Genomic DNA, 23,628 nt, shown 5'->3' with positions numbered 1-23,628 from the left:
TTCAATGAAATGATTTCAGATTTGGTAAAATCATGAAAGTAGTTAAGTCTGGGAAATGCAGATCTATACCTTACAACCTAGAAATTGGGGGAATGAAAGCCACTTTGTTTCTTCCTGCAAAAACACATTCCTCTTGAGGCACTGCTAAGCCCCAACAAGGGTGGACTCCCTCTTGTCTATGGGTCCCGCTATTTTATCAACTACCCACCTCATCACACACATGCAGAGCAAAGAAGAGTACCAGCATCCCCGTGGAAGGGTACCGCCCATGATGCTCTGTCCACCTGTCGTGGATGTACTTGAAGAAGGCTGGGTTGTAGATCTGGACCTGGGAGGAGAAGGTGTAATGAGCACGTGAGGGCTTCTGGGGGCCTGGAGGCTCAGGCCAGGCTCTGAGCAGCTTCTGCCAGTTCCTCCATGCTTGCCAGTGGACCTGTTCATCAGGGTTCTCTGGTTCCTGCAGCCTCTGTGTGGGGTCAGGCATACCAGCAGATGGGCACTCTGAAGCTTCTAGAAGGGTCTGGGGGGTATCTGAACCACAAGACCAGGCACAGCACAAGTCAGGTCTGCACTGTTTCCTCTGGGGTGGGGATGAAGAAGGGGGAGGAGGAAACTTACCTTTTCTTTGTCCACTCGAAGGAAGGACTTCACTGGGGCATAGGTGCTGAAAGCAGAAAGAAAAATAACACTGAGGTGGCTCCATGGACCCAGGGATGCCTTTTCTCCCACTGAGGCCCAAGTGATGCCAGCCTCACGACAGGCTCCCCTGCTTCCAGACTGCTGTCCCATAGCACATCACTGCAGTTCCTTGCTCAGAAACCTTCAGTGGCTCCCTATGTCCTTCAAGATGAAATAAGGATGTTTTAGACAAGCACTGGGGCCTTCCATAACCCAGCCCCAACTTTTCTTCCCACAAGGCTCTGCTGTGATCATCTCACACCCACCATGTTTGTGCTCTTACCTCTGCCCACAATAGCCCTCTTGCTACTCTCCTCATATTTGGCACAAATCCCTCCTTCCCTATTAGTCAGCCATGGTGCCTGTAACCTACACTCCCATTTCTGAGTATTCATGGGACTTAAACTCTACAGCACTTATTTTAGCCCTTATGACTCCCAAACGTAAGATATAGTCAGAAAACTGTAACTTATACTTCCGTGTTAAAAAAATACATGGTGACAACAGGCAAAAGGTGGCAACAATCCAACTGTCCATTGACAGATGAATGGATAAACAAATCTAGTATATCCATACACTAGAATACTATGCAGCCTTTAAAAGGGATGAAATCCTGACACAGGCGACAACGTGAATGAACCCTGAAAACATTATGCTACTGAAATAAGCCAGACGCAAAAGGACAAACACTGTATGATTCCACTTGTATGAAGTACCTAGAATAGTCAAATCATAGAAACAGAAAGAAGAGTGGTTATCAGAGGCTGGCGGGAGGGGGGAATGGGGAGTTACTGTTTAGTGGGTACAGAGTTTTCATTTGAGATGATGAAAAAGTTCTGGAGATGGGCTGTGGTAAGGTTTGCACAGCCATGTGAATATACTTAATGCTAATGAACTGTGTGGTTAAAATAGTATATTTTGTTACACGCATACATTTTTACACACACACACAAACCTTGTTGAGACAGAGGGTAGATTAGTGGTTGCCTAGGGCTGGGGGGGAGGAGGGGTGGAGGGAGTGGGGGAGATGGCCAAGGGGTACAGGAATATCTTCAGGTTATCTTCATCTTTAGAACATGCATGTATTCTAAAATTAATTGTGGTGATGGTTACACAACTCTGTAGACATACTAAAAGCCCCTGAACTGTACATTTTCAGTGTGTGAATTGTATGGTATGTGAATTATATCTCAATAAAGCTGTTAAAAAAAAAACTACTTGGTGAATTGAATTTCCTGAGGTTCCCAGCTGTGACTGGGCAAGTGCCTCCAAAGAAAGTTCTCAGAAGGCAGAGCTCCCACAGTAGGAGCTACCTCCTAGAAAGGAGACCTGGAAAGTGTCCTTCTCCACCTTTCTACCACCAGTGTGCTGGCTGCCACCATGCAGGGAGTGACCCAAGAGAAGCTGTGGCCTCAGCTAACCACCGTTTTGGGCCCTCCCTACCACTGCTTCTCTCCTCACCTGCCCCTCTTGGCCAAAATATTCAATTAAAGGAATTCTAAGATCCGTTCCCTGGACAACTCCTCCCAAGGTGGGCCTGTCACCCATATCCCACTTCCAGCCAGCAGAGGAGCTCACAATCGGATCTGCCCCGTGGACAGGGCGCTGGCAATCCACAGCAGGTCCAGGGCTTTGAAGGGCACCAGCACGAAGCTGACGTTGGCGGGCAGGTTCTTGGCACTCTCGGGGTACATGAAATGGTGGGTGGTTCGGCTGCCGACATCCTGCTCAAAGCCCACGGTTGGCGCCTGATTCATCCTGCAGGGACAAGAGGGTGGCGTGAGAAGACACCACTGTGGAAACTGGTACAAGAGTTTTAGAGGACAGTTTGTTGCTGGCCATCAAACATGTAAATAGGTGTGCACTTATCCAGCAATTCCATTCTTAAAATTTATCCTATAAAAATGGTTGCATAAGTGTGCAAAGGATATCCACTGCAGTATTATTTACAATAGTGAAAAGGAAAACCAATCAAACAATAGAGAACTGGTTAATACATTTTGGTACATTCATGTAACAGGATAGCATGTAGTCATCAGAATGAACAAAGTAGATTTACATGTGCTGGTAAGAAATACGTCCAAGAGCTATTGAGTTTAAAAAACCAAGTGGCATGAGGAACCTCACTTCTTTCCTTTTAACACATATCTTTTGAATACCTGTGCAGTCAGAGGAAATTACAACACAGAAAAGGAAAACTGAAAATTAGATAGTGTGATTCCATTTTTTGTGAAAGAAAAAAAAAAAGGATAGAAGGAGGGGGGAGAGAGAGAGAGAAGGGAAGGAAGAAAGGAAGCAATGAAGTAAGGAGGGAAGGGAGGAAGAATAAAAACTAACTTTTGTATAAGAATAGAAAAAAATCTGGAAGAGTATTAAAATTTTAACAATGGTTACTCTTAGGGAATGGGATAATTCACTTTTTTTAAAAAAATATGTTTTATTTTTAGCTGCATTGGTCTTTGTTGCTGCGTGCAGGCTTTCTCTAGTTGCGGTGAGCGGGGGCTACTCTTTGCTGCGGTGCGCTGGCTTCTCACTGCGGTGGCTTCTCTTGTTGTGGAGCACGGGCTCTAGGTGCGTGGGCTTCAGCAGTTGTGGCACGTGGGCTCAGTAGTTGTGGCTCGTGGGCTCTAGAGCACAGGCTCAGTAGTTGTGGCTCACGGGCTTAGTTGCTCCGTGGCATGTGGGATCTTCCCAGACTAGGGCTCGAACCCGTGTCCCCTGCATGGGCAGGCGGATTCTTAACAACTGTGCCACCAGGGCAGTCCTGGATAATTCACTTTTTAGTGTGTACATTTCTGGGGGTTTTTTTCCCAATAACAAGCACCTATTACTTTTTTTTTTTTTTTTTTTTTTTGCGGTACGCGGGTCTCTCACTGTTGTGGCCTCTCCCGTTGCAGACCACAGGCTCTGGACACGCAGGCCCAGTGGCCATGGCTCACGGGCCCAGCCGTTCCGCGGCATGTGGGATCTTCCCGGACCGAGGCACGAACCTGTGTCCCCTGCATCGGCAGGTGGACTCTCAACCACTGCGCCACCAGGGAAACCCCACATATTACTTTTATAATTTTTTTTTTTTAAAAAAAAGAAAAGACAGCCTGTCACCGCTTACAGCTCACCTGGCTGTTCTGTCCTCTTTCCTAGAAGACATGGAACCAAGACAAGAAGCTGAAGCACCCCTTTGGCCCCTGGGCAGATGGCTCAATTCTGCCCGTCCCAGCCACCCTGTCCCTGCGCTTTAAGTTCTTGTCTCCCTTTCTACTCCAAGGCCAAGAGGGATGCCCGCATTCTGACAGAGCCCACTCTCAGCTGTCCCGGGCTGACGTGCAATGTGGGGCTGTCTCTCCTCTGCTGTCTTAGAAGAACCTGGAACCCCAGAGCAATCTCCCCCCTGCCCATCCCCCAGGCTGTGACACACAACTTCTAACTCCTTTCAAGTGGTGCAAAACACAGGATCAAAGCTCCCTTTTTTTGGTGAGCATCTTAAAAACAAGTGATCCAGCTTTAAACACAAACCTGTTGGCCTTTTCTGTTGTGACGCATTGTGAGAATATTCCTATCTTGTGTGGATCACAATTCAGAATCATACCACCTAGGTGTGTGACTGTAACCTTGGCCTCCACTGGGGACACAGGGATCTGGGAGAGAGGGAGCAAAGTCTCCTCCACATGCTCTCCCAGCTTTTTTACGCCCGTTCGAACGTTCCCTGTCCATAGAGTGGCCAGCACCCCCTAGCTGGGCCCTGTGTCACAGGGGTTCCCCTACTGGCTCCCTCCTGCCCATCTCCTATTGATGGCATGATGTGGTGACAGTGTGTCCGGGATGCCTGCCCCTCCCCCCCCTCCCCCCCACTGGTCGCTGTGCTGTACCTCATGCCTCTCTGGTTCCCTTCCCTTGAGGGACTGGAGGGTACTTTGGGCTGGGAAACCAGGAGTGGCCTGATTTGGAACTAGAGAGTGAGTCTGTGTTCTCAGCCACTTCAGTTCCAGTCTGCTTCAAGCAGAAGCCTAGAATCTTTCCTACAGCACCAACTGTGCTCTGGCCCCCGAACAGGGATTAAGATCCTGCCTCTCTTCTCCCAAATCCATTTTTTTAGAACTGCCAGTCTGCCTACCATCTGGGTACCCCTCTGATGTCTTGGTCTTTAGGGTTCAGAAATACTGTCTCCTAGAGGGGATGAGAAGTATTTTTCCCATTCATTAATAACAGTTTGCTGGGACTGCTACAGCTCCACACACAGTATTGGTCCTATTGTCATCAAAGCCACAGTCTGGATCTGCCTCTGCCATGACAGCCCTGGGGTCTGTGAGGAACAGAGCAGGAACAGAGCAGTTGGAGAGGAAGCCTTAATGGGGATGGTGTTTCTCAGATGGTGGCTGTGGATGCCTGGATTTGGCCTAGCATCCCCCTCTCCTCCCACCCCCCAACCATTCTCAACATGAGAAAGGTTCTGCAAGGAATGTTAAAAGCCTCAGAGACATATTGCTGCCTTGGTGTTGCTATGGAGACAGCAACAGTTTCTAAGACAAAGCCCTTCCCCCCGCCTCCTGGGAAACCTGGTCTTTCTGCAGTGCTCATCCTAAGAGATGCTTAGTGAAAACTGGGCATTTTCAGTATCTTTACTCTTAGGGCTCTTCCTCCACCAAGGAGTGGGATGGAAGGATCCCTACTGTGGCATTTCCTGCTGCAAGTCTAGGGAGATAAGTCTGAAAACATGTAAGTTCAGAGGCAGAATGAGCAGCTCATGTCCGGGTGACAAATCTACCTCTAGTCCCTGCTCATGCTCGGGCTCCCTGCTCCTGTCTTCGTCTGGAATGAGTGCCCTCCCAGCCCTTCTCTGTTCCTCAACGCTGGGCACAGACGTCTGTAGAATGAATGAGCCCCTGCACAATCGAAATGCTATGAGGTAAAGGTTAAGGGATGGGAGCCCAAAGCAGGCACCGACGGCTCATTTTTCTGCCCAGGATGTCCCTCCTCTGCGAGTCTGCCAGAGGCATCACCTGTGGCTATTAAGCAAGACACTATTTTGGGGCCCACACTCCTGGCCCAACTGCTAAAATGGACCAGACAGGTAGGTGAAAGGGCCTCTGGGGGGAGTTTTCACAAGACATCAGCCAGGAGCCTAGTTTCAGCTCTTTGCAGAGGCACGCAGAGTTGGAAGCTGAGCGCGGGCCTCAAGCAAATTTCAGAGTGACAGTTCTGCCTCCTAATCCACCCCGACAAACACAAGCGAGAGACTTGAGCCTCCGTCACAGCACCCCCAGCAGCTGGCCGCTCCTACGCGGCCGCACAAGGCCAAGGAGGCCAGGGCCCCCTCCTGGAGGCCGGTCCTGGGTCCAGCTTTGAGCTCCCTGGGACTTACCTCATGATGAAGTTGTGCCCGTCCACATCCGGCCCGTAGCCAGAGCCCCGCAGGTTGCCCGAGTTCCCCACCACAGCACAGCGCCGGCACTGGCGGGGGTCCCGGAAACGGTAGGGGTTCTCGCCTGGTACTATCTGGAACAGCTTCTCCAGCACCTCGTTGGTGTTGTGTGACTTGAACTGAGGCTGCAACATCTGGGGAGGGGAGGGGAGCGGAGGGGAGAAAGCAGGAGGGGTGTGATGGGGAGGGGACTCCCGCCTGCTCCCTCCCTGCCCTCACCCTCCAGTGTCCAACCGGCGCAGGCCTCCTCCCCGGGCTGTCAGGGGGCGGAAATCCTCCCTGAGCAGTAAGGACCTTGTTCAACAATAGCGGAGTCTCCCTACTGAGACCAGACCAGGGAGGGCCCTGCTTTCAGGAGTAGCTCTGCGGTACTGGTTGGGCTCGGGGGATCAAGGTGCTATTCAACACCTTCTCCAGGGGTCTGCAGGCCTGTGCCGCGAAGCAGAGAGGCCCCTGCTCTGCTGTCCTCTCGGGGCAGCTCTTAGTCTCATAGTCATTTTGAGGTGCAGTTAATGTGGAAAGCCCCGGGGAGCTTCAGGGGCTTATTCCCAAGCAGCCTGCAGGGGGCGCCCCTGGGACTCAGCCTGAAACTCCAGGCAAGATCCACAGGATATCCGGAGCCCTGAGCCCTGGGGAAAAGGCAAAGAGGTACAGATATTCTTTCAAAGTCAGAACAGCTGGAATGAAACCGGTCCCCTGCACCTCCCACCACCAGTGATGCAAGAGACCATGAAATGAGGCCAGGGCAGCACTTAAACGCCTATAGTGCCAGGCAGGTAACGTGCAGGAGTGAAGAGGCAGGTGGGGCCTACAGCCAACAGGAGCTCCCATCGAAAAGGGGTGGCTCCAACCAATTGTCACCTTGTGGGATTGTCAGCCCAGAAGGACCAGATTTTCTGGTTTCTCAAGAGAAGCTGAAAAAACAGAGGTCCTAAATGATGGTAACTCATGCAAATAGTTTAAGAACACTGAGTGAGCTGGATTCGGCCCCTGGGCCACCATCTGTAAGGGCTTTAAAATGCTCTATGGTCCTAGCGGCAACGCTGCAGGTTTGTGGCTAAGCAGGAGCTGCTCAGGGGACAGAATGCATGGAGGGGATGGGTGGGCCTGCTTCTCTGCCTCTTCTCTGAGCATAGGAAGGGCCCCTGAGCACAAGAACATGAACTCAGTGTGGAGAAGCAGCTTAGCCCTGAGACAAGAATTTCTAAGTTCACAGCAAAAGAGGGTGGCTGTGGGGAGCAGCAGAGAGGTGGCTTCCGGGGCTTAAACAGCCCTGAGTTCCACCCCCGTGACAGGGGGCCTGGCCTGCCTCTCGGTCCACCCCTGCCCAGAGGCCTGTTCTGGCTCTTCGTGGCCACCACTGAGACCTATGACCGAGGCAAGCTCAGGGCACTCTCTGAACCTCTATCTTCCCTGTAAAATGAAGGGTGTGACTATGAGCAACGGGCAGGACCCTTCAAGGGCTCCAGGCTGTCATGCGAAGGGCGTGTGTGGCTCCTGGTGACTCCTGCTCTGTAGACTCCCCATCCTTAGGGACTCTGAGAGTCCGGGCTGGGAAGCAGGATCTCTGAGCTGCTCTGAGAAGCCTGATTGCAGGAGCTCATCCTCACAGCTGTCCTAACTGTGAGAAAAAGGGAGAGTCATCACCCTCCCCCTTTGCCAGCTGGGGAAACCAGGGACCATGAGCTGCCTCCCAAGTCCCCCAGCAGGAAATGCCTGCAGCCTGCAGGTCCCCCCCGGGTCAAGTACTGACGCTGCTCCACCTCTGACATGTGTGGCAACCAGATGGCCCCGGCAAAGCCTAGGGAGTGACGCTCCAGAGATGACAGGGACAAGGTGAAAGGAGCTAAAGCAGCAGCAAGGTGACAGGATCCGGAAGAATGGGGAGGCTTGGGTACACCTGTCCCCCCATCCCCTCCCCTTCACCTCCCTTAGCCCCCAGAGGAGTTGCTGATGCTTTCCTATCCCAACCCAGAAGAAAGGCTTTTCCAGCAATTGGAAGGAACCAAGTGAGTGGCGTGGTGTTTCAAATTATTTTGAGCAAACATCTACAAATTAGGATACTGCCTGCATAGCAACAATCACTGGAGCTGAGCCGCTGCCTCCTTTATAAAGGGCAGGCCTTCTTCCTGTTGCCATGCTCACTTCTCACCATCTTCTCCCTGGGGAACCTGTTTCTCCTGTCTATTTCACCTCCCTGGCCCAGCAAGGCATCTCTGGTCTATGTTTGGCCTCTCCAGGCACTAGAAAATATTAGTTCTCTTTCTTTCCAGGCCAAAGCTCGCTCCCCCTTCACAATCTGTGATCCTAGGAGCTGGCTCTGGTCCAGTGAACCTCACACTTTGTCAAGGCTCTGGGGGCCAGAAGACAGACAGCCCCAATCCAAGAGGGGGCTCTAAGGGTGACTCCCAAATGGGGGGACAGATCCCCGGAGAGGAGGCAGCAAAGGGGAGGCAGGAAGGGCCACAGCTTTCTCACCATCCACCACCGCTGGACCTCTGGGGGCAGGTCCATGTTCTCTCGGGTCCAGACCGGGGAAATGTTGCTGTTGAAGTGGCTATCAAACCACTCAGAGGCGCCGGCGTCGCCCATGCAGCGGCGACAGGCACAGCTCTTGCCGGCGGGCCCCTCCTTGCTGAGGCGCTGAAGGCCGGTGTAGCCGGGCACCAGCTTCACCCGGTGGGTCCCGTCCAGGGCGCCCGAGTCCAGGTAGGGCAGGGTGGCCATGCTGTGGTGGGAGTAGGTGAACAGCAGTGACATGATGAACACCAGCAGGAAGGCCACGGAGAGGAACCACACCCGCAGGGAGCACTTCATGGTTCGGCGCCCCGGGGAGCTGGGGCCTCAGCCCGGCAGTCAGGCAGGTGTCACCGTGGCCACTCCTTTCCCAGCCCGCTGATGGGCCAGCCACAGCGTAGCCTGCTTGTTCTGGCACCACGCGCAAAGGGCATATGGGCAAGTGCCAGAGAGGGGACAGGGGCAGGTCCCACACCACGCCCTCCCTCAGGGTCAGGAGAAAGCACGTCGGCAACAGTGGCTCCCCTGTCCCTGAGCCGCCTGGCCCTGCTTATGGCTTCATTGGGTCTCTCCGTCACTAGCTGGGCCACAGAGGCTCTGCTTCTCCCAGAGCCTTGGCAAGGGGGAGGTCAGTCCATCCCAGCCCTCTAGTCCCTTGGGGTTGCTGGCTGCCAGCTGTGGGAGTCCCCCTCTTTGGCGGCTTGAAACGATCCAGTCTGGAGCATTCGGGGTCCTTGTGGCTCATGAGCAGATGCCGAGGTGGCCCCTCGTCCCCTGCAGCAGGGAAGCCCTTGAACCCCAACCATAGCAGAGAGCACGTGGGCTTCAGGCAGCCTGAATTTCATTTAAGAGTCTTCCCTCTCTCAGTTGGCCCTCAGGGCCCAACGCCTCTGCCAGGGGAGGAGAGGGAACCAAGCCCCAATCCAGAGAGAAGAAACCCACGAAGCTCCGTGGGTTCCAGAAAACTCTTCAGAGACCAAGATCCTCCTGGCGTTAGGTTCTGCCCTTCTACTTCCCATCCGAGGCGCCAGCCCCTTGCCCCGACGGTCGCAGCCCCAACGCAGTTGTGTAGGGGTGGTCAAACTCCAGCTCCTGCTCTGAGGTCTTCTGGGGCCTGGGAACAGCCGCTTCTCAGCAGGGTGTTGCTTCGAACGCCATCAGGGTCAGCTGAGCAAGTGTGAGCCGAGCTCCAGGCCAGGGCCCAGGCCTCCGTCTTGGTGCTGCTGGCCCAGGCTTGGAGGCTGCTCTGCCCATCTCCGCTCCCCTGAGGCCTCTGTCCTGCCTTGAGCTAGCAGTAATCCCCTGGCAGGTTCCCCTCACTCGTCAGGCGCCAGGCTGCCGCAGCATGACTCTGAAATTGCAGAAAGGAAAAATAATGTGCAGACAGATCGCACATGCACACGTGCTCTCCCCCAGCCCTGCCCCCAAGTCCCAGAGGGGACAGAGCTGGCAGTAGAGGAGATGCCCACTTAACTGAAGGGTGGACAAGAGAAAGGGCTCTTCCCTCTAACTGCAGACAGAATCACTCTGCTCTCCTTAACTCGGGCCTCTAAAGACCAGGTTAGCCAGCCACCCTCAGACTCATTAGCCAGAAGGTAAACAAGGACAGAAAGTGATTTCCCTAGAGCCACAGGGCAAGTCACTGGAAAAGCCAGGTTTAGGAAGTTCCTATTCCAGCGATATGAGGTTAATTTCAGGAAACTTAAGAGAAAATGGCCCAGAGAAAAGATGGTAGGGGACTGCAGATATGAGCCCCTGCCCAGGTGTTCTCTACCCCTGAGAAGAGGTAGAGAAGCCCCCCCAAAGTGAGGGGGGCGGTTGACCTGAGCCCTGGGATTTGCCCTCTCCCCTCTGTAGTGTGGGCTACAGATGAAGCATTCTTGGGTTAGCTGCGTGATTCATTAACAATCCTTCCAGCTCTGGTGTCAGGGAGAGAACCTGACCGTGTCAGGACGCTCAGCACCACCACCACTCAGCCCTCTGGACAGTTGCCTTCCTCTGCAGGTTACCAAATAAATGCCATGGGCTACTGACAGCCTGAGCCCCTGTGCTGCCCTGGGCAAGAGCAGGGAGAAGAGGCAGCAGGGTGCTGTGGGGATCCACCCTAAGGAAAGGAGCCTGAATCCGTGCCACGTGCTAGGGAGCCAGGGTGAGAGTCAGGGACAAAGCTGAGAGTGGAGCCCCCGGGCCCTGGCTCCATGTCACGGGGAGCACTTAATCCTAGAGGCCTGCGTGACCCCACCAGCTCCTGTCCAATTCCAGCCAGCCCTGGCTCTGACCCGGCCCCTGGGCCTCACAGCTGCGCTCGGAAAGCTCCAGCTCCAGCCAGCTCCTCCAGCAACTCTGGCTGCTGCCACCAGCTGCACAGTAGGCATCTCAGGCTCTATGTTCAAGAACCTCTGCCGCCCCCTCCGTTTATGGCAGCTCCAATTTCTGGGGCCAAGCCAAACCACAAAGCCATCAGGGAACAGAACTAACACGTTCCAATAAGGAGACATTATTCTGGGTGGGGAAACAATGCTCACAGACGTGAAGGAACTTGCCTAGTCGAAACCTCCTGAGTGTAGCTGAGATTTGAGTCCAGGTCTATCCAGTTCCAAAGCCTGTGACTGGCCAGGGCGTAGAAAGAAGCCCATGGGTTCCTTCAACTACCCAGAGGCTCCAGGGTAAGAGGCAAAGAGACACAGAAGCCGGCTTCCCAGGGTCAAGAGTGAAGCTTCGTCCACAGGCCTCACCGGGGCTCCCAGCTCTAACCCACAGACCCGGTGGCACTGGTCCAGCGTGCTCCTTCCAAAGGTTCTACTGCACCCTTTGGCATGCCGGACTCCATGCACAGCCTTTGGTGGCGCTGTCTGTAAATAGAAGCCAGGTCACTGTCTCTTCTAGGCCTCTCTTTGCTCATATCCATGACCAACATCTAAGGAAAAGAACTCCGTTTTGCAGGGTCTTGCTCCCAGCATCCTGTGACCTGAGGAGAGCCAGCCATGAGGCAAGCGGCCCAGGAGGTGGTGACTTTCCAGGCTGAGCAAGGGATGCTGCAAGGAGCCTGGCTGGGGAGACCTGGTTTCTGGTGCGTGGCCCACTGTGGCCCCCAAAGGCGGACTTGGGCAGAAACCGGCACAGGAGGCTCTGAAGGAAACATCTCTCACGTTGGGGAAGACTGTAACTCCTTGCAGTCTCAACAAAGGGGGCATCTGACGTAACCGGCTGCCTTGTCAGGGGAGGAAAAGCCCCAGTTTCGTCACTGTGTTTGGGAAGAGCAGAGAAGGTCTTCCCAAACAAGGGTCACCGGCAAAAGCCTTTGCTCTGGAAATCCCAAGGCTGGGCTGCTTCTGGGAACGTGTGCTGAGGGCACAGGGCAGAACGCAGCAAGAACGGTCAGAGGCCCCAGACATGCACCCCGAATCCCAGAAGTCACCTGGTTAAGAGCTTTTATGCACGTCATTTGCTCTGGGGTACTCCCTGTGCCCTCCAGTTGCCAATGCCTAATTCTCATTTCTCCTTTTCACAGCTGCTCTGATCTTTCACTTTAAGCCCATGCAAACCCCAATGTAAAAGAGTCGGGGGAAGGGCACACATTTGGGCATCAGCTCCCACCTCTGGTGCCCACAGAGGGAAGCAGGCCAGTCTTCCAGGGCCACCTGGCTGGTGCTGGCTTACTTATTCATTCGACAGATACTTAATGGGCCGGCGCAGGGCTGGGGGTGCTAGTGTGGGACAGTAAACACGCGTCCTGTCCTAATGGAGCTTCTGGTCTAGCGGCAAATACAAAGGCAAGGCACAGGGGATTACAAAGTGCCATGACAGGGAAGTTACAGGGTGCTGTGAGAGGGAACAGAGTACACAAGGAGGAAACAGACTGACCTGTGAAAAACACGGCAAGAGGGGCTTCCCTGGTGGCGCAGTGGTTAAGAATCCGCCTGCCCGTGCAGGGGACACGGGTTCGAGCCCTGGTCCGGGAAGATCACACATGCTGCGAAGCAACTAAGCCCGTGCGCCGCAACTACTGAGCCTGTGTTCTAGAGCCCGCGAGCCACAACTACTGAAGCCTGCACGCTTAGAGCCCATGCTCCGCAACAAGAGAAGCCACTGCAATGAGAAGCCTGCACGCCGCAACAAAGAGTAGCTCCCGCTCGCTGCAACTAGAGAAAGCCCGCACGCAGCAATGAAGACCCAACACAGCCAAAATTAATTAATTAATTAAAAAAAAAAAAAAAAAGCATGGCAAGAAGGCCAGCAAAACTGGGGAGGGTGTCGGAGAGGTAGGCACAAGGGGCCCGGACACAGAGGCCTTTGAAGGGATTAGGATTTATTATTAATCTGATGGGAGGGTTTTGGGGAGGGATGTGTCATGACCTGATTTATATTTTAAAATGGACCCTTGGAGCAAATTTTTTAAAACTAACAGTACTAAGAGTTTAGAGAGGATGCAGAGTATCAAGAACACTCACTCACCATTGGTGAGAAAATAAATTGGTACAATGCTTGGGAGGCTAATTTGGCATTACTTTAAAAATATGGACATAAGTATATCCCAGCAGTATTTCTTTTTAAAGAAAAATTTAAAAACATCTTTCTCACAGAAAAAGATGGAACACTGGGGACACAATGAGAGATTAGAAAGTTCCCCCATTTGTCCTGAGCTAATTTATTTTGTGATGTCCCATGTGAGAAGACATCCTCAGAAAATGTAGTCCTCCTAGTTTGGGTGGGAATGAATGGTTTCTCACCCAAAGGTTGAATATTTAGAATTAATGAATTATAAAGCTGGTGAGTTCAGCCTGCTTCTCCTATTAAGCAGATTTAAAGCTTAAGTTGAACCCTGACAACTAGTTGAATACATTGTTTCATTTTCCCCCAAAATCGTGCTGCTACTTGGGACAACCTGTTTTTCTCATTGAGGTTTAATTCACATATAATAGGATGCAGAAGTCTTTCAATGTAGAGCGTGATGCATGTTTACTCACGTGTGTAAGCACCCAGTATAAAATACAGAGCATTTCCACCACCACCCCACAACCCCGGAAGTTCCCTTGTGCTCCTTCCCGGTCATCGTTCACTGCTATACTACTTTGCTGAGTCCGGTCACCATAGATTAGGTTTACTTGTTCTTGAACTTCATATAAACACTCCTGCCTGGCTGGCTTCTTTTGCTCAGCACAATGTTTTGGAGATTCGTCCATGCTGTGTGTATCAGTAGTTTATTCTTTTCCACGTTTGGACAGTTGAGTTGTTTTTAGTTTTTGGTTGTTATGAATAAAACTGCCCTGACTTTTCTGTACAACTCACCTTGTGGACACATACTCTCATTTCTCTGGGGTAAATACCTGGGAGTGGAATTACAGGACCATAGGGTACATACACCAGTATGTTTAACTTTACCAGAAATTATCCAATAGTTGTCCAAAGTGGCTGTAGCATTTTATGTTTCCACCAGTAACATAGGAGAGTGCCATTTGTTCCATGTCCTGGATATCTGCTATCTTTTTAATTTTAGGCATCCCGGTGGGTATGTAGTAAACTCTAGTATTTCTACAAGTAGATACACGTGAACACGTGTACCAAGAGACATATGAGAATGCTCAAGGCAGCACCGGGTAATAGCTGAAAACTGCAAACAACTCAAATGTCCATCAGAATAGGATGGATAAATTGTGGTCCATTCACGTAATACAGTAAAAATGAATGAACTCCAGTTTCATACATAAACAGGAATGAATATGACCAAAAAACTATATGTTGAACAAAAAGAATAAGTCAGGGGTGAATACTTACAGTATGAGTTCATGAAAAGTTCACAAGTATGCAAAGCTAAGCAAGAAATTGTTTTAAGGCCTCTATACACATAGATGATAAAACAACAGATAAAATCAGGGAAACACTGTAAAATCCAGGAAATTCCCCTGGATGGGAAGAAGGTAGATGAGACAAGAAGAAGGGTCTATAGGAGCTTCAGAAGTACTGGGGAATGTATTACTCTTTAATCCAGATAGTAGAAACAGAGTATTTAGAATTTTTATTCTTTAAGGAATTTTTTTTTTTTTTTTGCGGTACGCAGGCCTCTCACTGTTGTGGCCTCTCCCATTGCGGAGCACAGGCTCCGGACGCGCAGGCTCAGTGGCCATGGCTCACGGGCCCAGCCGCCCCGCGGCATGTGGGATCTTCCCGGACCGGGGCACAAACCCGTGTCCCCTGCATCGGCAGGTGGACTCTCAACCACTGTGCCACCAGTGAGGCCCAGTCTTTAAGGAATTTATATGATATATACTATTCTGAATGTGTGATGTATTTCATTATAAATTCTAATTTTTTTTTTTTAGGTTAAAACATTTTTTGCTAAGGGACTACTCTGGCTGCTGTGTAACACTAGCAGGGGACCACAGAGAAGCTACTTCAATATCGCAGGCAGTGGAGGTGGTGAGAAGCAGCTGCATGTATTCTGAAGGGTTTAACTGATGGGTGAGATGGAGGGTGGTAGGTAGGAGAGGAAGACTGAACCCGGGGCACAGGGTCTGGTGGCCCAAGCAACCTGGTGTGTGTGTGTGGGGTGCCATTCTTTCATACAGAAAAGTCAGGAGAGAAATGGGTTTGGGTAAGAAAAAAAAAAAACAAGAGTTCTGTTTACAACAGGTTAAATTTGAGATGCCCTTTAAATGTCCAGGTGGAAATGGCAATAGGCAGCAGGACACAGATGTCTGAAGCTCATGGATGAGGTCAGAGCTGGAGGGATACATCTGAGAGTCATCAGAGCACAGTTCATTCTTAAAACTACAGGACCAGAAGAAATTATTGACGGAAGGCCTGGCATAGATAAGAGAAGGCTGTCAGCAGTAACCTTCACAATGGCTGATCCAGAGGTTTGGAGGGGGTGAACACCTGACTGGATGAGAAGTGGCCAACAGGCAGGTGAAAAGGTGCTCAGCACCATGAGTTATCAGGGAAATACATATCAAAACCACAATCAGACACCACATCCTGCTCACTAGGATGGCTATAATCAAAAAGACAGATAATAAAAATTATTAGTGAAGATATGGAGAAACTGTAACTCTCATACATTGCTGGTGAGAATGTGAAATGGTGCAGCTACTTTGGAAAACAGTCTGGCAGTTAAAAGGTTAAACAAAGAGTTACCGTATGACTCAGCAATTCTAATCCTAGGTCTATACCCAAGAGAAAGGAAAATATATATCACATAAAAACACGTACACAAACGATTATAGGAGCATTATTCATATCAGCTCCAAAGTGGAAAGAACTCAAAGTTCCATCAACTGATGAATAAACAAAATGTCAAATATCCATACAATGGAATCTAGAGCCCGCGAGCCACAACTACTGAGGCCATGTGCCGCAACTACTGAAGCCCACAAGCCTAGAGCCCGTGCTCTGCAACGAGAAGCCACCACAATGAGAAGCCTGTGCATCGCAAGGAACAGCAGCCCCCGCTCGCCGCAACTATAGAAAGCCACAACTAGAGAAAGCACAGCAACAAAGACCCAACGCAGCCAAAATAAATAAATAGATAAATAAAAAAGAAACAGCAGCAGAGTTCCTAAGCAGCAAGAACGGGGCAGAGGGTGGGGGGAGCCAGTGCCCGCATGGAAAGGGTTGACCTGCCTAGCAGAAGGTGAAGCAGAGAATGGGCACAGGCACAGGGAGGGATGCATCTTTATTGCTGGGGTTGGAGATTTACAGAGATCAGATGTGAAACAGTCCTCTAAGAGAGAAGGAGAGTAAGGAGGTAAATTTAGTGGGAGGCAAGGCAATACTAGAGTCTTCTGAGAGGTTTGTGGTTACAAATTTAGCAAATTTGGTGAGACCACTTAACGATAAATACTCCCTGAATGGCTGGCCGAGCTCAAAATGCTGAGGCTGAACAGAGGAACTGGAGAGCAGAATCCAGAAGGTCAGGGGCAGCCTTGGAGAACGGATGGTCTTCCCTAGAGCCTTCTACCAATCAGGGGATGCATGCTTGAATAACTGTGCTAATACAAGGAAACAAGGGAAACCGAAGGAGGCCCTGGCCAGCCTGCAGGTGGAAGAAAGGAAAAGCAGGCGTATGGGATTGAGCAGCAAAGCTTGCCCCAAAGGAGAATGGACGGAACCGGGTTTTGGAGGCTAGCATGGTTTTAGAACCAGTCTCTGGTCAGTTCCCAGGAGACAACCCATCAAATTAACCTAATGAGGCACAGGATACAGCACAGCCTCAGACCAGCGCAGCTGAACACAATCTTCTTGGCAGGCAGAGAAAAGAAACGTCAAAATAAAGAGCAGAGGATGGGGGGAGGGAGACTGCTTGAATCTGGAGGGGGTGGAGAGAAAGAAAAAAATCCCAGCCCAAGACGCTGATAAGCACCCTCTTTCCTCCCACTGACACAAAGCCTAAGGACGTGTCCCAGAGCCTCAATGTAAAGGCATCAAACCACAGATTAGTACTCACATTGCATGGTGTTTTATGAGTTTCTAAGCATTTGCAGGCATAGCCTCTCATCTGGTATTCACAAAAGTCCCAAGACAGCTGAAACAGGTCAGCCAGGCGATAAGTGACAGAGCTTTAATATCATTCCAGGTCTGATGGCTCCAAGGCCAGTGCTCCTTCCAAAAGCTCCCACTGCCTTCCAGAGAGGCTTTTCCCACTAACTGGGGCACAACCATCAAAGGGTTCCCTGTGTCCCAGAACCTTGCCAACCTAGTAACCCAGCAAACTCCCTGCTTGCTGGTGTGGCAACAGCCGACACCAGAAGACGCCCTGGGGTGTCAGTCATTATCTGGAAGAAGAGACCTGACAGCCCCTCCCTCACACTCAACTGAAGCCCAGAGAGGCACATGCTTGATGTGTCTGAGAACTGGTTGCTTCACCTCTGCATGCTTGGCTGACTGAAGTCATCACATTGCAAAATGCTGGCACCACCCTCCGGCACACACCCCTCAGTTATCCTACTGACTCAGGCCTCCTCGCTCCCCAGTTACAACCCCTCTGGCAGTGTCTTCCTGCAGGACACCTCACTTTGCCTTGATGTCGAGTCCGAAATCTCAGCTCCAGAACTTCTGACGCTGTCCTGAGTTGGCAGCCAGGAAACCAGAAAGCAAGAGCTAACATTTCTTCCAGCCTATGATCATCACTCTGGCTAACTTTCAAATAAGTCCCAGCGAAATAAACCATCAGTCTTCATCGCAAGCGGATCGATGTTGCACCCTAAGAAACAGGCTCTAAGGGGAGGAATGCTGGGCTCTAAGGCACGGGGAGAGGGTGGGGCAGCTGGGATGTGGGGTCCCAGCTCTGTACCACACCTGCCCCTTAAAGGAGTCCCAGTGTGATTTGTTGATGTTGGGCGCAGGGGAGGAGTCCAGGAATTTGTTATATATATCTACAGTAGGCAGGGGGCGATCCAGAAAACAATACCGACCGTCTCAGTAGCAAGGCAAAGCCAGACAGAAACTGTTGAGAAGAGGCAGGGAGATGGGGCGAGGAATAAATAGAAAGTTATTTAAAGAACAGAACCGGGCTTCCCTGGCGGCGCGGTGGTTGGGAGTCCGCCTGCCGATGCTGGGGACACTGGTTCGTGCCCCGGTCCGGGAGGGTCCCGCATGCCGCAGAGCGGCTGGGCTCGTGGGCCGTGGCCGCTGAGCCTGCGCGTCCGGAGCCTGTGCTCCGCAGCGGGACAGGCCACGGCTGTGAGAGGCCCGCGTACCGCAAAAAAAGAAAAAAAAAAAGAAAAAAGAACAGAACCACCTGTATGATGAAGGCCAGGGCGGTTCCTGTTAAGCCCCTGTGTCCACTGACCAGTCTCTCCAGGCTCCAGACCACTTCTTATTTGCATTTTATCCAGTCTGGTAGTTTTTTTTCTCTTTAACACATGAGTATAACCCTTTACCCTTAGGTATTTGGACTCATGTTACTACCTTTGTTTTCTCTTCACTAGTTTTCCTTTAGTTCTTTTTTCTTTTCCTGACTTGTTGGACTGACACACTACCCCTACTCCCACCACTTTTTTCCCTCCTGGCTTGGAAATTATATTCCTCTTCTTTTAGTGGTTATCTTAAATTGTTAGCATATATACATTGTCCTAATGAGGTCTACCGTTTTCAGCAGTACTATTCTGTTTAACAAGGCAGAAACTTGATGTGATTTAACAATGAAATTCCCTTCCTTACTTTACCTTATTCTTCCTTGATAATGTGGTGAACAATTTTAGTTTTCCTTTTGTAAAATTAAAAAACAAACTAGACACTGGATTTCTGTTTGTGTGTTTTGCTATCTGTGGCAGACACTGTTGGTTGCCTACCAGCAGCCACTCCCCCTTCTTTCCTGCCAACAGAATCCTGATTTTGCTCAGGTAGCAAAGAACCCAGTCCCAGGAGATGAGGCAAGCCTGGTCAAAGCCAACCACAGTAAGCCTGTTCCCTTTTACCAGGAATTGGTGTAAGAACGAACCAGCTCGGGCCAATGAGACATAAGGAGATGTCTGCTGGGGGCTTCTTGGACAGATTCTCCTTCCCAAAAAAGAGGCACATTAGAAAGCTTCCTTTCTCTTAGCATCTCCCTGCCTTCCTGCTTGGGAAGCTATAGGGTGATGATATGTTACCTAGAGCAGCAGCAGCCATCTCACAACCATGAGAAGAAAGATCTTATACCCTTAAGATGGCACAGCAGAACAATGGAATGATCCAGGGTTCTTCATGTCAATATTAGACCACTGCCCCAACCCTGGCACTCCCTACCTCCACACTTCTCATTATAAGCTAATTAAATATTTTCTAGAGTTTAAGTCACTTTGAGTGACTTAAGCATCCAGATATACTGTCTATAGTTAAATTTACCAACATACTATTTCAATTTCTGCACTCAATGCTGGTGCTAGCAACCTCCTCCTTCCCCCGAGATTTCTTCTTACTGAAGTATACCTTTAGTAGTTCTTTTAGCCAGGATCTATAGATAAAACTGTCTTAGCATATCCAAAAATATCTTTATTTCACCTCATTCTTGAATGATAACTGGATATAGAATTCTAGTTTCCCTAAGATAGTCCTCTATCATCTCTGGCATCTAATGTTGATGAAATGTTGTCTGTCGGTCTCACTGTTGTTTCTCTGAATTCTGTTATTTCTCTGGTAGTTTTAAATATTTTCCCTTTATTCTTTTCTTTTATTTTGGCTGCGCCACGTGGCATATAGGATCTTAGTTCCCTGACCAGGGATCAAACCCGTGCCCCCTCTAGTGGAAGCACAGAGTCCTAACCACTGGACCACCAGGGAATTCCCATATTTTCCCTTTATTCTTATCTGCAGTTTCACTATATCTAGTTATTTATTTTGTTTGGTATTCGTGCTGTTTCTTCAATTCTGGAATTCTCAGCCATTATCACTTCAAATATTTTTTTGCCATTTCCTTGACTCATATCTGGAATTCCTACTAGACTTGTGCTAAAGCCTGTCACATGTCCTCCATGTCTGTGCTGCATTCTAGATTAATTCCTCAGCATTAGCTTCCAATTCGTGAGTTCTATATGTCCAGGCTACAGCTATCCATTGTTTCAAATTCTAATTACACTATTTTTTGCTGCTAGAATTTTTAATTTAAAATTTTCATATTCACATATTCTTGTTTCTTTTACAACTTCCCTTTCTTTCCTTTAATGAATCTCCTGTTTCCCTAATCTCTTTGAGGATCCTTAACCTATTTCTATTAAAGATATTTTCTGATTACTCTGTTATTTTCATTTCTTCTGGGGTAACTTTTTCTTTGCTTTTGTTCTTTCTTCATATTAGTTTTCCTTACATGTTTCTGAATATATAAGCTCATCCCTCCCCTATCTGGGGGTTTTCACCTTTGCCTCCCCAGGTCCTTTGGGTCTCCTGGTCTAGAATTATATCTTGTAGTACCAGCTCAGCTTAGGTCCAGGCTCTAATGTTCTGTCCCCCTAGGTAAGCATCTTCATGATAAGCCATAGCCCCAGGAAATGGGTGAGAGCAACTGTTTTCCCAGCCCCTGGGTTCGAGCAGTAGACCAGCTCTAATTCCATGCTTTGTGTTGAGCACTCCATAGCTCTGTTACCCCAGATTTCTAGCCACTTCTTCTTGCATCCAGTCTCAGAGACCAGCAGGCCTGCAGCTTCTGCCCTGCTCTCCCCTGTGTGTTCTTGCTCTATTTCTCATCACAGGGATGTTTATCATTTTGTGTGGGCAGGGAGGGGGAGTACATGACTATGTTTTCAGCATTTTTTCTTTTATTTATTTATTTATTTTTTAGACGTTGGGGCAAGCGGGAGCCACTCTTCATCGCAGTGCGCGGGCCTCTCACTATCACGGCCTCTCTTGTTGCGGAGCACAGGCTCCAGACGCGCAGCCTCAGTAGTTGTGGCTCACGGGCCTAGTTGCTCCGCGGCATGTGGGATCCTCCCAGACCAGGGCTCGAACCCGTGTCCCTTGCATTAGCAGGCAGATTCTCAACCACTGCGCCACCAGGGAAGCCCCATTTTGTCTTTTTATGTATTACTGCCATGTGTTTAGAGTATAAATTTACAGTGCCATCTTGACTGGATGAGTTGGATTAAACTATTTATACCAAGGAACTGGGAATCGCTGCCAATACCAGTCTCCTGAGAAGGTATATCAAACCATCTCTAACGAGATTCACAGAACTCCAGCCAATACACTGAGCGAAGCCGACTGAGCCTGGGGTAAGCTGATCAAAAGTTCCAATTAAAACTGCTCTCCCATCCCCACCCCATCTTCATTCCAGTCCACCATGGGATGGAGGCAGGGGTGGGCAGACATGCAAATAGGATCTTTCAGATGTGGTCTGACCAGGTCTTCACTGAGGAAGGCCAGCCCTGCCTTCAGCCCCTCTTCCACACCACTTGAGCATTTCCCAGTGTTGCACCTGGCTGGGGAAACATGCATACTGGCCACATGGACACTCTTGATAAAAGGTCCATCCGACTCTCTTCAAGTCCCCAGCCCACCTGCAGCAGGCCCAGCCTTTAGTTTCAATTACATCAGAACAGCAGTGAACTCAGGAGCCACATTCGAGTCCAGGCTATCACCAGGCAGCTAGCCACTTTTTCTTTCCAGGCCAAGGTTCTTGGACCATCAGAGGAAGGCTATCCCACCTCCAGCCTCTTCCTCTCTGATTATCTCCTACTTGTTCCTGCTGACCACCACTTTGACTTCCAAGCCATCACAATCAGCTTTCTTGGCTCAGACCCTTCCTTGCTTGTTTCTTTCAGCTGCTAATAGATTCTGAAGGTTTGGCCCTCAGCCCTTTTTCTCCTTTGCCTCTCTATGGTGCCCCATCCCCCTCCAAATCAAGAGCCTGCCCTTCTACCCTAGATTCTAGATTATATTCTCCATTGCCTCTTTAGCCATGTGGCATTTCGGACTTAACAAACTCATCAGCTTCCTGCGTTCAAAAGCTTATGAGATGGAGATGCAGCTCTCTCAGTCCTGGGGCCAAGGTCAGGCTCCTTCACACAGCATCCAGAGATCCCCAAACCGGGCCACCCTCCGAAGCCTCATCTCTCACCGTGTCCTACCCTCCAGGGGTTATGAGCTAATTTGGACCACAGGCCAAATCTGGCCCATATTTATTAATATCCTACACGAAACTTAAAAAGACACAGACATGTTTATCTCCTTCACTTAAGCTCTAAGTGTACAGACACCATGTTATTTAATTCACTATCTAGCATTGGCCTTCATATAGCAGGCATCAAAAAATACTTGTCCATGGCGGGGAGGGATAATTTAGGAGGTTGGGATTAACATATACACACTACTATATATAAAACAGATAATCAACAAGGACCTACTGTATAGCACAGGGAACTCTACTCAATACTACGTGATAATATGGGAAAAGAATCTGAAAAAGAATAGATACCTGTATATGTATAACTGAATCACTTTGCTCTATACCTGAAACTAACACAGCACTGTAAATCAACTACATTCCAATATAAAATAAAAATGAAAAAAAATTTTGTCCAACTGAATATCACCTCTCTACATAACCCCAGGGTTATAAGAAGCAGAAGAGGGGAGTTCCCTGGTGGTCCACTGGTTAGGATTCGGAGCTTTCACTGCCGTGGCCTGGGCTCAATCCCTGGTTGGGGAACTGAGATCCCTCAAGCCGCACGGCATGGCCAGAATAAAAAATACATATAAATTTTAAAAAGTAAACAATAATAAAAAATAAGCAGAAGAAATAAATGGTAATGAAAAAATGTTTTGAAGCCACTTTCATAAATCACTGTATAAATATGCAGATGGAAGTGATCATTATAACCAGCCCCCACTCTTTCAGCTTTGACGTTCTAGAAGTGAAAGCTTTCTCTAACTTCTCGTGGACCACCAAGACACACGAGGCCTCAGGTACAAACCAGGTTTCACAAATCGGAGGCAATGAGAAGAGTGAGTGTGTAAAAGCTAGAGAAGCTGCCGGGACGGTGGGAACAATTGAAGTGGACTGCTCTTAAGCTTCTGTCAGCAGAGACACACCAGGGCTGCTAGGGACAGTACTCTCTCTGGTGGCTCCCCTAAGCACCGCAGGCTGCTGGCTAAGTCCTCCTTAGCTAGGACTTGTCAGATCTCACAACCATCCACCACAGCTCAAAGTCCCTTTCCAGTCAAGCCTCCCAAAATGAAGAAGGCACCTAGAAACACTTGGCTTCACATTTTGGCTTTGCCGCTTGTCAGCTATCAACCATTTAGCCCCCCTGATCTGTAAAATGGGAGTACCATCTACTTTGGAGGGTTTCTGGAAGGACAAGAGCCAGAAAGCTCCCAGCCTCAGTGCCTGTGCTCCTGGGGTGGGCAGGTGGAGGGCCACGGTTTGGTTAGTCCAAGACCCAGCCTGGCCAGCTTTCTGGGCTACAGGCCCGTGACCCCGAGTAGGCAACACAGGTTCCTCAGCACCCTCAGCCCCACTCCAGCCCCGGATTCCCCAGGCCAGCACCGCCAGGGTCTTGCTCCAGAGCTTCCTTCCCTGCCTAACCACAGGCACTGCCTGC

The 23,628-nt window shown here is 49.9% G+C and overlaps 1 protein-coding gene across 4 annotated transcripts in view; it reads right to left on the bottom strand.

The window, feature by feature from the left end:
• Window positions 1-23,628, bottom strand: part of ST3GAL2 (ST3 beta-galactoside alpha-2,3-sialyltransferase 2) — a 67,756-nt gene that overhangs the window by 26,196 nt on the left and 17,932 nt on the right. For all 4 annotated transcript variants that reach the window (XR_004346789.1, XR_004346790.1, XM_032611917.1 and 1 more), the window contains exons 2-6: window positions 8,576-9,965; window positions 6,038-6,231; window positions 2,257-2,436; window positions 619-664; window positions 209-328 (exon numbers count right to left, since the gene is read on the bottom strand). Coding sequence is in view for 2 of the 4 variants with exons in the window: in XM_032611917.1 (XP_032467808.1) it covers window positions 209-328; window positions 619-664; window positions 2,257-2,436; window positions 6,038-6,231; window positions 8,576-8,914 (879 nt within the window). In the remaining 2 variants the exon portion in view is untranslated. The remainder of the gene's footprint in view (window positions 1-208; window positions 329-618; window positions 665-2,256; window positions 2,437-6,037; window positions 6,232-8,575; window positions 9,966-23,628) is intronic.

Source organism: Phocoena sinus, chromosome 19, assembly GCF_008692025.1.
Source record: "Phocoena sinus isolate mPhoSin1 chromosome 19, mPhoSin1.pri, whole genome shotgun sequence".
Lineage (NCBI taxonomy): Eukaryota > Metazoa > Chordata > Mammalia > Artiodactyla > Phocoenidae > Phocoena > Phocoena sinus.
This window is presented reverse-complemented; position numbering and strand designations above follow the sequence as displayed.